At 37.4% G+C, this 12696-nt stretch overlaps 3 protein-coding genes across 3 annotated transcripts; 1 reads left to right on the top strand and 2 right to left on the bottom strand.

The window, feature by feature from the left end:
• Positions 1–13: 13 nt before the first annotated feature.
• On the bottom strand, positions 14–811 carry LOC140799393 (uncharacterized). The gene has a single exon (XM_073153723.1). The coding sequence runs from the start codon at positions 783–785 to the stop codon at positions 198–200; it is 588 nt and encodes a 195-aa protein (XP_073009824.1). The 5' UTR covers positions 786–811; the 3' UTR covers positions 14–197.
• Positions 812–4258: 3447 nt separating this feature from the next.
• LOC140798773 (probable sugar phosphate/phosphate translocator At5g25400) lies at positions 4259–6014 on the bottom strand. The gene is made up of 2 exons (XM_073152807.1): positions 4718–6014; positions 4259–4601 (listed from the first exon to the last, which is right to left on the bottom strand). The coding sequence occupies exon 1, from the start codon at positions 5793–5795 to the stop codon at positions 4746–4748; it is 1050 nt and encodes a 349-aa protein (XP_073008908.1). The 5' UTR covers positions 5796–6014; the 3' UTR covers positions 4259–4601; positions 4718–4745.
• Positions 6015–8708: 2694 nt separating this feature from the next.
• On the top strand, positions 8709–11035 carry LOC140799407 (cysteine proteinase inhibitor A-like). Its single transcript, XM_073153740.1, has 3 exons — positions 8709–9061; positions 9659–9857; positions 10773–11035. Exons 1-3 carry the CDS (start codon positions 8852–8854, stop codon positions 10778–10780), a joined length of 417 nt encoding a protein of 138 aa, XP_073009841.1. The 5' UTR covers positions 8709–8851; the 3' UTR covers positions 10781–11035.
• Positions 11036–12696: the final 1661 nt, after the last annotated feature.

The following is a 12696-nucleotide window of genomic DNA, read 5'->3' as shown; positions in this document are numbered from 1 at the left end:
ATAGAGATAGTAATTGACTTCAAAAACCAAGACGACCCTGATAATCTTTATTCCCTCGATTAATTATCACAACTAGGTTTACATTGAGAAGAGGGGGAAAGAGAGAGAGAGAGAGAGAGAATGGTGAGAATAAAAGGAAGACCTAATTTGAAATCTACTCGTCAGAGTAAGCGACCGAGAAATATCCCCTACTCTCTCTAATTTCCATCTTTGCCCTCGTCGTCGCTGCCTTCCCTTTTCTCGACCTCTTCCTCCGCTGCCGGTGATGGGGAGGTATCCCCGAGAATCGCCAAGGAATTGAAAGATCCAAACTTGGGAGTCATCTCGATCGGCGCGATGCTCCTCGCCTGGAACGAGAAGGATCTCGATCCCTCGTCGTCATCCGCCGCCGCCGCCGCCGCCGCCGCCGCTGCGGAGATTTTCTCCAGCGCCGCGGGGCACGTTCGCCTCCGCTTCGCCTCATGTGGTTCGTCGTCGTCCCCTCTCTTCTCCTCGGCATCCGCATACGGCGCCGTCCGTTTCTCGAGCGGAGAGGAAGAGATGTCCCCGGCACTTTGCGGCAGCGGGTCCCGGACGGGGTTGCCGGAAGCGACGTTCCCGGCGGCCGGTAGCGGCGACGGCGGGGGTTCCTCGGCCTTCGCCGCCATCTCGGGGATGGGATAGGAGAAGATTTGGGGGAAAGAGAGAATGGGAGGGAGGCAGTGATCGGACTCGAGTGGGAGTTTAATAATTATCGTCCTTTTTACAATTTTACTACCAACAGTGTTTGCGTTAAAACTCACCATATAAAAATATTTACTGATAGGTCCTTCGGTTCATCGGTAGCTTCACCTTGGTGAGTGATGGAGGGGTCTTTTGAAAAAGTTAAAGAATAACTAATAGCTGGCATGTGACCAAATTATTTAAAACTTTATTATTTGAAGGCAAAATAAACGGATTCGGGTATATAGCACAGCTATGTTTTTGATGCCCAAGATTTAAAATTAATAATAATAATAATAATAATAATAATAATAATAATAATTTAAGAGCCTTCATAGCAAATCCGACATAAATCACAGTTCCCATATATCGAAATGTTAATCTCCAAAGCTTTTGATTAGGAATGATCAAAGACAGAGGGGATCTCAACCTCTAGTGCTACTTTCGTTGGAAGACCAATAATCAATCGCATTAGTCTAAGGAAATAATAGCATTCTCTTTATATCTTGGTAAGGTAAGGGAAACTAAAATTCATTCACGTTCTTTAGTAGGATTTAACGGATAATTTGCAGATGACTAAATTTTATGCCACGCTATCAAGTCAAACGTAATTGAGCAATTCAATGGGAAAAAAAAAAGTGCATAGTTAGTTGAACAATTACTGAAATGATATAATGCAAGACTCAAAACTTCAGATCCGATCTTAAAAAAAGTAATATTTTTTCTCCAACTTGAGAGAAGAAGAAAAAATATATATATATATATATTCTATTAATCTTATAAATTAAGCTCAGATTGGTACTAACTCAGTTAATTAAAAACCGGCTTACTGCAATCAAATTTCATTGTCACATGTAAATACACTTGATGCTACGTCTTATCATCTCGCTAATACTAACCAATATGCCATCATTTCTCAGAAGATAGAAAAACTACAAATCAGTCAGTTGACAACTATTATTATAGATCCATTTAGATAAAAGGAAAATAGAAATTGACTAAAATGTAATTATTATTATTATTTTCAATATGTATAACTAAATTATAGATCAAATTTAAAAATCTTTATTAGAGACAATTATATCGATTAAATTTTAAATAACAAAAATAATATATATTTGTATTATACCTTTATTATCTAAAGTTTGAAAACCTTACCCTATACTTCACAGCGTTATTTCTAAATAAGTATCTTAAAATTTGATGGTATGGTCATATATAAGAATATAATTGAATAAGATGAGTTCGGACATAACTTAAGGGGTGAAATATAAAGTCCAAAAAAAAAAAAAAAACTATTCATTGCAGTTACTCCCAGCACATTGACGCAAAATAAAAAAAAAGTATCAAAAGTGAGTAAAATAATCTCTTCAATGATTTCACCAACATTATAGTATCTTTTGACGAGACACTGGAATATTTCATTCAACTCAGAATCTACCAACCACCGTGACGACTAAGATCTCTTGGCCTTCTAGAAATTTATTAGAATCTACATTCCCTTGTTCAATCAGTAGGCCATGCATGTCTGATCTTCCTATTTCCTAAACTAAACAAAGAATACAAATAGAGTCGTTTAAAGTGAAATAACCAATCCATCATTCCCCCCCTCTCAATAGTTTCTTCCACAAGAACCACATATGGCATTTCTCCCTCTTGCTTTCCACATCTAAATAGGAATACACTCCCTGAGAAGTTCTTTGAAGAATAAAATCCAGCCATACTAGAATTCCCTTAGCAGAATAGAATTGTATTATGATTACTATATATTCATTTATAATTGCTGCAGGGCATTAGGATAATCTATAATAATATCTTGCTTTTCAATAAAAAGAAAAGAAAGAAAAAAAAACCATTGTATGTGCAAATGATTAGAGCAACATAAAAGCAAGAGTAAATCAAATAGAGGGAACATAGATCGTCTGGGAGATTGGGACTGAATATGAAAGTTACCAAGGCTCGTATCAAGAGATCTTACGTGCATAATAGAAAGGTCTACTCTTCAATAAGATCTCGATTAAAAAATTCCTAGTTCCAGAAAGAATGACCTATTAAGTTGTGAATATCCAAGAACATCTCACATCATAGCAACTAACACGGATGGCGCATGCGGCGAATGACGAATTAGTCACCAACAGCTTCTTGAAAGAGTTTTTATCCAAGGTCAGGCTTGAATTGATCAAAAAGACAGGAAGAAGATTTTCCAGGAGGAGATCTTGGTGTAGTTCAAAGTCACGTAAAATCAAGAATCAGCAGTTAGCAGGATATTATTAAGCACGAGAATAAGATTTAGCGAATAAAAGGAGAAAACAATAGTATAAGAAAGAGGAGGTTGCCAGATCGATTGACAAAGGCAGGACATAAGAAGCTAACATTCATGACAAATAAGATTGCCGATACTTGGGACTGCAGGAAATTAATCCTCTCAAAAACGCAAAGCTAGCAACACCACACTGAAAAAAGTGATGAACTAGAAGGGTGTCTATACACTAAAGTTACTCAAAATAAGATGCCAAATCCACAACAAAAAACATTCAGTAGATCAAACAAAAGAAAAATTACAATGTGTCAATTTACTAAATTGGTACCTTGACGGAAACAAAGTTCGCAAGCTCCTGAGGCCTTCTAAATGCTTAAAAACAATCAATCACCAATCTGTGTGGCTGCAGCGTTCCATTTTCATCAGCTGCATTGCATATTTGCGCGTTGTCTTCCATAATATGATAAAGAAAATTTAAAATTGTAAGAATGATAATAATCATGACTGACGAAGGCATTGTAAGTAACTGACATATTCTCAAATTGGGTCTACCCTCTTTCATAACCATATTGCAACACACAATGCAAATCAAATAAGAAGTTAAGAATTTCAGCTGTTCTGCTGTCAATAAATCCCTGATTAGTCTTCATTAGATCTACCGGCAGTCAGCTTCGATTCAAATTACTCTCCATTCATGTGCCCTGTAATCTACAGCATGCATGCAACTCCTCTTTTTTCCTTATGAAAGATGTGAAACTAAAAGAGAAAGTTTCGCCTAGGTCATTGAATCTCACTTAAAAAATGTTCTGTCAATGGTGCAGTTTTACAACTATACAATTGGCATAATGGGTGCTGCACGATATGAAAATTAGCTGGGATTGATCACTAAAAGATTGTCGCAAGAAGGGTAAATTCTAATAATTAGAGGACCAAACAGTAACATCCAATAGGTCATCTGGAAAAGAGCAGAATGCAGTTGACTACCTAATATGTTTGAAACATACAACTTATTGTACAAAATCTGAAAGGTAGCACCTTTTGCAAAGAGAAATTATTTGGCACCAGTAATCACTGAAATGATCAGCATGCAAGCAGTATATGATTAATGCACAAACAGAAAAGGAAGAATTGTAGAAAGAATAGATCAGTGCTTGAGGTAATACAAGACAGACTAATCAGTAGCAATTTCTTCTATTAAATGAGGCTAATGCACACGCCTAACATCCATAAAAGTACAGTAAAATTGAGGATTTATCAGGTTTGCAGAACCACAGGGATGAATAGCAGAGAAGGCAATAACAAGTGAATATGATTATGATCTGAATATATATAAGAAACAGTAGTCAAAACAATATTTCTAATTCCCTCTCAAAGTTCCTACATTTAACCAACAAATAAATTAGACAAAAAAAGAAAAGAAAAGAGAGAGCAGTCAACACTGTTTCTCCCACATAAGGAAAATATAAATAATGCAACAATGATAATAGTCGTAGATATATCCAATCTGGTCCTCTCACTAGAGTAAGAGTAGCTCTTTTGCGTAGATCCAACCAATGTAAGAAAGCAGAGAAAGACCCAGATCAGCAATCACCTCCCAAGTACAACCAAAGATCAAATGATACCAAATCCATCTGATTCCCTGCCCAATATACATCTATAATTATTAACATAAAGGATCAAAAGTTTAAAATAAAAATTAATTCTAATCAGATCTCATTCCGATCTAATGTCACTAGAGCAAGATCAGAGACTAACCAACCAACCAATGTAGAACGAAAAGGTTTCAAGCCTGGGAATCATTCTTCCGATCGTTATCCCTCTCCTGTAGCAGCGCACCAGCCTCCTCATCGGCCTGCGCAGCCTTCTTCTGCGCTTCCTTGACCTTGAGAGCCTGCAACTTGACATGATTATAGTATGCGACGCCAAGGAACGCGATACCGTACCCAAAGAGGTTGATTGGGGTGACGGTGTCCCGGATCACCGACCATGAGAAGGCAATCAGAAGCCAATCCTTAACCACACCAGCGACATTCATCGTGAGTGCCGACGTCTTCCCAACGAGCAAGAAAACAGCCAAATTGAGCGCAAAGGCACAGAGCGAATTGGTCCCGAAAACAAGGAAATCGGGGTGGAAGGAAGAAGCAGCGCGGAGCTTGGGGAGCTCGACGAAGCACCAGGGTACGACGAGGAATGCGAAGCAGCAAGGAGCAACGTAGTAGAGGGAAGTGATTGGGTTCAAGGAGATGCCTTTCGATGTGAGCAAGATCTGGATGAGGACGAGACGCGTGGCCTCGAAGGCAACGGCCGCGAGCTGCAGTGAGACACCGAGGATATCGAATCGGGCTTCTCCATAAGCGGCGATGGCGACACCGAAGGAGATGGAGAGCATGTTGGCCATGGCGGACGACTTGAACGTCTCCTTTTTGAAGACGATGCCGATGGAGTAGACGGCGACGGGCATGAGGGCCTTAAGCATCTGGATGAACGACACGGAGAGGTAGATGTAGGCGGAGTTGGAGAACCAGAGGGAGAAAGAGTAGAGAGCTCCGATGGGGAGGACGGAGGAGGCATAGAGGGAAGACGACATGGGAGGAGAGGACGGTGGGTCAACGAAGCGTAGGACGCGGACGAGGAGGAAGGCGAGGGAGGAGCAGAACCCCATGTGGATCATGGTGAGCGAGATCGGGAATGGCCAGTCGTACATCTTGGGATCCAAGATGTACTTGTTGTAGACGATCACCGTGAAGCTGAGAAAGATCCAGATCGCCACATACGCATACGAGAGCAGCACCTTCCTCATCACTCCCTCGCTCATCCCGCCTTCTCGCCCCATTCTCGATCGACGCGAACCGCCCTAGATCGCCTAGATCTCGAGGTAGAAGAAGGCGCAGGAGGAGTAAACCCTAACCCTAGCCCTAATTGAGATCTAACAAAGGGGAGGTGGAGAATAATGGGGGAGGAGGAGGAGAAGAAGAAGAAGGCGAAGGCGAGAGAGGGGAAGTGGGCGAAGGGTGGGATTTGGTGTGGGGATTAGGGATTAGAATTTTCGTGCTCTTGGCATTAAAAACTGACACGTATAAGAACTGTATATGGCACGTGGGCATGGACAGTGTACATACATTGAAACTACTATTTTACCCTCGGATATTCTTCGGCACCAAAGAGAGACGACGCGTTTGACCGGACGGTGGTATACTCGATAAGTCTGAGGACAAATTTGGAATTTCCGGTTCGAGGTTTTGGAGCTAGTTGAATGGGACCAAGTCACGTTATTTCTTTAGCATCAATCAATGCAGCTCCACAATTTCATTCAAACTCCACGGTAGAATAAGCATGACGTCAATAATTCTTGATAATTAATAAGATAATTTCTTATTTCATGCCTACTAACATTGTTCGGTTTTGATCCAAATATAATCGATCTATATGTAATAATAATTATTATGTATATTAAATATTTATAAAGAATGGGAGAACATGAACATAAGCTTGTGAGTTTGCACCGACACCAAGAAAGCATGAGCTCGCTCTACTAGACGACTACTACTATAAACACAATCGTGTAGCTTTTTATTCACACCAAGAACCAACCAACGATACTAGGATTGCTCTCTCTCTCTCTCTCTCTCTCTCTCTCTCTCTCTCGGAAGATGGGAGATCTCTGTCGCTCTAAAGAAAAGGAAAAGGTGGACGTTCTACGTCGTCAACCCCTCTTCTTAATTTGTGTAGAGAAAAAACTACTAAGTATATTAGAGACCTCGAAAACTAAGGTAGATGTAGACTCTCCATTCCACTTCAATGGACTTAATTTGGTCAGCATATTTTATCGCTCAAAAACTCTCTCTCTCTTTATCCCCAGTTGCTTCTTACTGTCCATATTATGAACATTAATTGATATTCTTTAATACTGCATCAAGATGGAAATGGGAAGAAGGTGAGGTGAGGAGTAGTAGTTAGGTGAGGAGGGTCAGTCAATCCCTTCGCATCCAGCTTGCAACGAAGAAATTGACAAAGGATTAGCCGCCGAACGTGAGGACATGTGGAGCTTGGGGGAGAGAGGGGAAGGGATGGATAGTCAACTATATAGATGCGTATACTAAATATTTGCATGTGGAAAGCTTATACTAATCCCAACAACCATGCCCACTTGTATCTACTCAATTATTTTTGCATCTAATTGTATACACTTCATTTGACCAGGCACCAACCTTCGATCACTTACTTTCTCTATATTGACTGCTTCCTGTTTGCTTACTTAATATTTTTTTTCTAATTTTTGTTTGACACTCAAACATAACTGTACCATATGTTTACTCTTATATTTTTAGAGTAAATGAGAGATAGGTTTTAATTTATTAAAATACTTTTATGCGTATATTGAAAAATATAGTTGTGGGAGAGAGACATACTTAATAGTTTAGACTTTAGTAGAGGTACATGTAAAATTGTGATAATTCAGGAGGTCTAAACTTAAATATCTCTATAGTTTATAGGCATCGGAGACCAAATAATAAATTAGATTTAGCTCATTATGATATATTTTTATTTGTAATTAGATTTAACTAATATATTGAAGCAGAATTTGATACTGGTTAATCTTGTATAATTATTCTCAGCAAACATTATTAAATGCAGTAGTATATCATTATCATAGAAGGCTAAGAACTCAAAGAATTAGCTAAATAGTAATATAAAAAAATGATCTAATACTGTAAGTTTATATGTACAGAGAGTAATCTCAATGATCATTTCTATGGCTTAGCAACACAATAATCTATAGAGTATGAATGCACAAGTATTTATTTGATATTGTTGTTATATTGCACTTATATCTTATTCCTGACATAACAATGGCCAAGAAATGAAACTAATAACATCATTCTGAATAAAAAGATAGTAATTGATTGAGTCAGTCAAGCATCATGCCGTACAAGGATTAAGCCATAAAATGTTAATTAATATCTCACATAGTCTTCACCTTTACCAGGATTATTATTAGTAGTAGTATTAATTTCGGGCCAGACTATTCTTTTACTATTTAGAACCATCATTTACAATTCAATATATTTGTTGTAATTCACATTAAATTATCGGAGACATCCTATTTAACATTAAGCTCGGTATCCTTTATGTGTTTTTGGAATTATTTTATTTTTTATTTCACCAACGAAATATTATGAATTATATTTATTTTAATTTTTATCATCGGTAAATGATCTCTAATTTTTCTGCCTTTAAAAATTTATAGAGCGGTATTTTGGACCGTAGAATTGGCAAAATATATAGACGGACTTGAGACTCTTTGTTTCTTTGAATTTATCAGGATTATTTTATACTTATTTTCGTTGTATTTTTGGGCTTAATGCTTTATTTTATTTATAGGCAAAGTGTGAGACTTGTGTTAAAAAGTCGTCGCTCTAATCCTCTCCACTTTGTGTATTAGAATTTTCTAGCCTTATATAAACTATTCTAAGTATTCCTTTAAAAAAATTTAATATTTTGAAGAAAAAATTATTAAAAATGTAAGGGTGTAAGCCGTTAATATTCAAGAAAAATATTTGCTAATATTATGCGAGAAGATTTGGAGTTTATGTTGTGCAAGTAACCTCTTCCTCCTACATCATAGCCTTCAGCTTTAAGATTAGCAAAAGAAGTCCAGTGGTAAATCCAACGGAAGAGATCGCTAACGGACATTCAGTAATCACAGTATAGGATCCGAACCCGTTATTATGACTTTGCTTGTCAACCCCGTAATTCCCCAATCTGGGGGCGTTAGAGCCGTTAGATTTCAGAAATCCACACGAATTTTTCATGCCGATGCTAAATAAAAAGACGACCTTTTTTGCAATTGGGGGGAGAAGAACACCGAAGAATGCTTAGAACCCAACAATGGATTCCGTTCTAATGCGTCGATTATTCGTACTTTGCTCCATATCGGCGTTGGTCCTCTGCTGCTTGACGACTTCTGTTATGGGAGGAGGAGCAAAGGCGGCAAGGAATTTGATGGGTGGCGTCTGTGACTCGAAGCCGGGAATGGAGAATAGCCTCGAGATGGAAGACCTCGCTAGATTCGCTGTTGATGAACATAACAAGAAGGAGGTGAGAAAAAGATTTGATTTTTTTTTTTTCTTCTTACCTTTTGTGGTTTGATGTCTGTTTGATTTCTTTTTGCGTGTTATAAGCTTTGATAAAGAAGAGAATCATCTTTCTTGTTAGAATAGTTTGGAATTTATTGCTTCTTTGTTAGGAATATATTAGCATCAGGTAGGTTGCGTTTCCTTTTCCTTTTTAACATTTTACATATATTTATTTTCTTTTTATTCTCCAGAAACACCTTGAGGTAAATATCAAGTTAACTACTTAAGAATGAAAAGTAGAACAGAATGAAATAAAAAAAAGAAGAAGAAAGAATGTAAGGTAAGTATGATTAAAAGAAAAATATTAATGCCCCAAAAAAGTCCTCCTAATAAAATGGTGGTCTTTAATCAACTTGATATCTCAATATCTCTGTATCTCTAAGAAGAAACTTCGTCTGTGATATTTTCTTACCTAACAATTGCAAACTTAATTGATTTTCTTGATTCGAATTCTTTTGCTGTTATAGCTTTGGCTTTGTTTACCACACTTTACCATAATTGTTAAAATAGTACATTTCACATAAGTTATCTTTTGATTTGTTTGATACTGTCGATGCAGAATGCTCTACTTCAGTTCGTGCGTGTAGTGAAGGTGAGACAGCAAGTTGTTGCAGGAATGCTTTACTATCTTACAATTGAGGCCCTTGATGGTGGAAACAAGAAGCTGTATGAGGCTAAGGTCTGGGTTAAGCCTTGGATGAAGTTTAAAGAGCTTGAAGATTTTAAATTGGCAGCTGGTCTGAGTACAAGTGCAGAAGGTATTGCTTATTACCTTTCATTGACTTTGGATTCAGTATAGTTCATGAGCAAATTGATGACAGTTTTAAGGATGAATTTATCTATGTGATATGCCTTACATTAACTTTGTTAGTTGCGATTCTTGATGAGATTAAGCTAGAACAGTAACATGGGTATCTTCTGATGGCTGACGGCTCATCTTGCACATGTTCAAGTTTATGTCTTTCACAATACCTTTAAAGTAACTCCCATGTGTCTTTATCATATCGGTTTTATCAAGTTTCCTATGTGGATGTATCTCCTCTCCAACTCTGGGGATTTGTATTCTGAGCAAGTTATAGGTCCCATTATGAAGTTTATTGCCATGAACTCAAGTTGAATTTCAGCTATGGTTGCCTCTTGATCGTTGTTATTGTCTACCAATTTTCTGCTGAAAAACATGACATTTGCTATCATATTTTATAGGTATCTCTATTTGTTTTTGACTTACCAAATTCAGTATAAATCTTTCACATGTTTCCTTTCCATATCTGCCACACTTCTGCGAGCAATGTGCTTATGCAATTTCTGTGCTAGATGACACAGTGTAATTTTATGCCGTATGGTTTGTAAACATTTTGTTCTAGTTTCTGTCACAGTTTTATATCTGAACATTATCTTGTCCTTCTGTGGCATTACATATGTTTCTGTTCTCATATTTGAGTTATGTTGCACTGGTAAGGAATCGAGAAAGTAGTCGGTACATCTGTTTAAATTCATCTGGAGAGTTGTACTGTCAGAGCAAAATGCAGCTACTTATTATTTGATATCTTATATTACTGTCAGAAGATAGGAGATTTAGAATATCTCATTCTACATTTTGCATGGTAGTCGTTTTTATTGTAATTGGAGAAAATGATGCATGTATTTTTATTTTTATTTTTGTCCTCTTTTAGGTATATGAAAACTCCTCAGTGTTTGATCTGCTGCTCAAGTGAAGAGGGGAAGCAAGACAGATATCTAGCTAATAGTGAGTTGCTTGTTATGTGAATTGCTTGATAAAATGACATGGAGGTGTGAAGTATGAAAGTAATAAGTTGTCATGATGTGAACCAGCAGTTTGTATTGTGCAAGAGCAGTGGATCTTTCCCTGTTTGTTTACATTGGGTTTGGCTTGTAAATATTTCATAAGCACCTTATATATCATCTTATTTTATTACATTTCTTGTTTTACTACACTGCAAGTTGTCTCTGAAAGCAGAAGATCCTGCAAGCTTGACTTCTGAATTCTGACCTAGATTATAAATTTCTGAATGATTAATATGTTTGTAATATGCTCTGGTTGTATTGCACAGCTTCTAAGATAGTCTCATATATAACACTACTACAAAAATACGATGTTTTACCCTAACAAAATACAATATATTAATAGATACAATAGCTACTTAATACAACATGGTGCTCCATTTTTCAGATTCTTCACCGACGAATTCAGAAACTGTGCCAGTTGAGAAAATTCAGTGCTTCTTTTGTTAACAAATGTTTTCATGATGCGGGATTATGATTTCTGTAGTAGTATTAGAATCTCAAGAATGACGATGAACAACTCTCTAGAATATTAAATCCTTTCGTCTTCACACTTCCATTTCAAATGTAGGATTTCTTCAGTCTCATTGAGACTAGCAGAGTTACTAGGTTCATAGGCACATTCGAAATTTTGTACCATAGTGTTTGACTCATGCTATCTAGTCATTAAACAGCAAAAGAAGATCAAGTGATGGGTACTGGAAATATGCCAGAAGTGTAACCATCAACAATACCAACTCAACGCACTGCAGAACATGCAATAGAGACAGATCAAAACGCATGCATATTGGTGGGAGTTTATGTGCAATGAAATCAACACCACTAAGCACAGTGTTCCAACTTTCTTGATCTGGTGGCAATAATGCATCATATTACAATTCGCCTCATCCTGCACTTGAGTCTTTTCTGTCTTCATCTCTTAAATTTTATGTCGCTATGAGATAATTGCAGACCATAAAAAAACTTTGAAGTTCTACTAGATCATACCACTTTGAAATCTTCTCGCAATTTTATTTAAGAAAACTAATTATATTTCAGATCTCATTGCAGACATCATATGCTAGAAGAAAAAGATGTATGCATGAAGGGTCAACATCGTCGTCGGGAGCAGACAGTGGAACACAACCAACTGAAGGTGTTGCACTCCAAGTATCATAACAGAGACAGATGAGAGCAATGGTCCTATCTCATGAGCTAGTAAGTTTATAGTTGTGCATAGTGCACTAACACCACTGAGCACACTACCCCAACTTTCTTGTGTGAGAGGTTAAAAGTATATGGCCACTATTTTGAAGAGATTCTATGATACCAAAAGAAGATTCCAAAGGTGATTCCTTCGTGTCATTTATATAGTTACACAGAGCATTCCTATGTAATATTATGCAATAAATGCAGAACTAAGACTCTAATTAGAAACTTTTGGTTCACTATTGCCTTTTCCCATATGTTAAGCTCTTGTCATCAAAGATGAGCTCAGCTTTCATGTCTTTTAAGTGGTATTGTGCTCTTGGGTCTTACCCACGATCTCTTTTAAGTGGTTATTGCTAATCCTACACGCTTAGCAACTAAAGGAATCTCGTTTTGTTTAACCATCTCAAGAGGACAAAATAGAAAGGTTTAGGTGTGATGGTGTTGGGATCTCATTCCATTCTTCTTTTTTGCTTTCTTTTAGGTACAGAAAAGCTATCTTTGGTTCTCCAAGTGCTATCTGAGTAAGGGAGCCTTATGACCAACTTGTCATGGTGGATGTGAAAGATAGGCTAAGTCATCTTTTCCTGTTCTTGTGTATGGAGA

This window comes from Typha latifolia, chromosome 12 (assembly GCF_019914945.1).
Source record: "Typha latifolia isolate L0001 chromosome 12, TyphaL0001v2, whole genome shotgun sequence".
NCBI lineage: Eukaryota > Viridiplantae > Streptophyta > Magnoliopsida > Poales > Typhaceae > Typha > Typha latifolia.
This window is presented reverse-complemented; position numbering and strand designations above follow the sequence as displayed.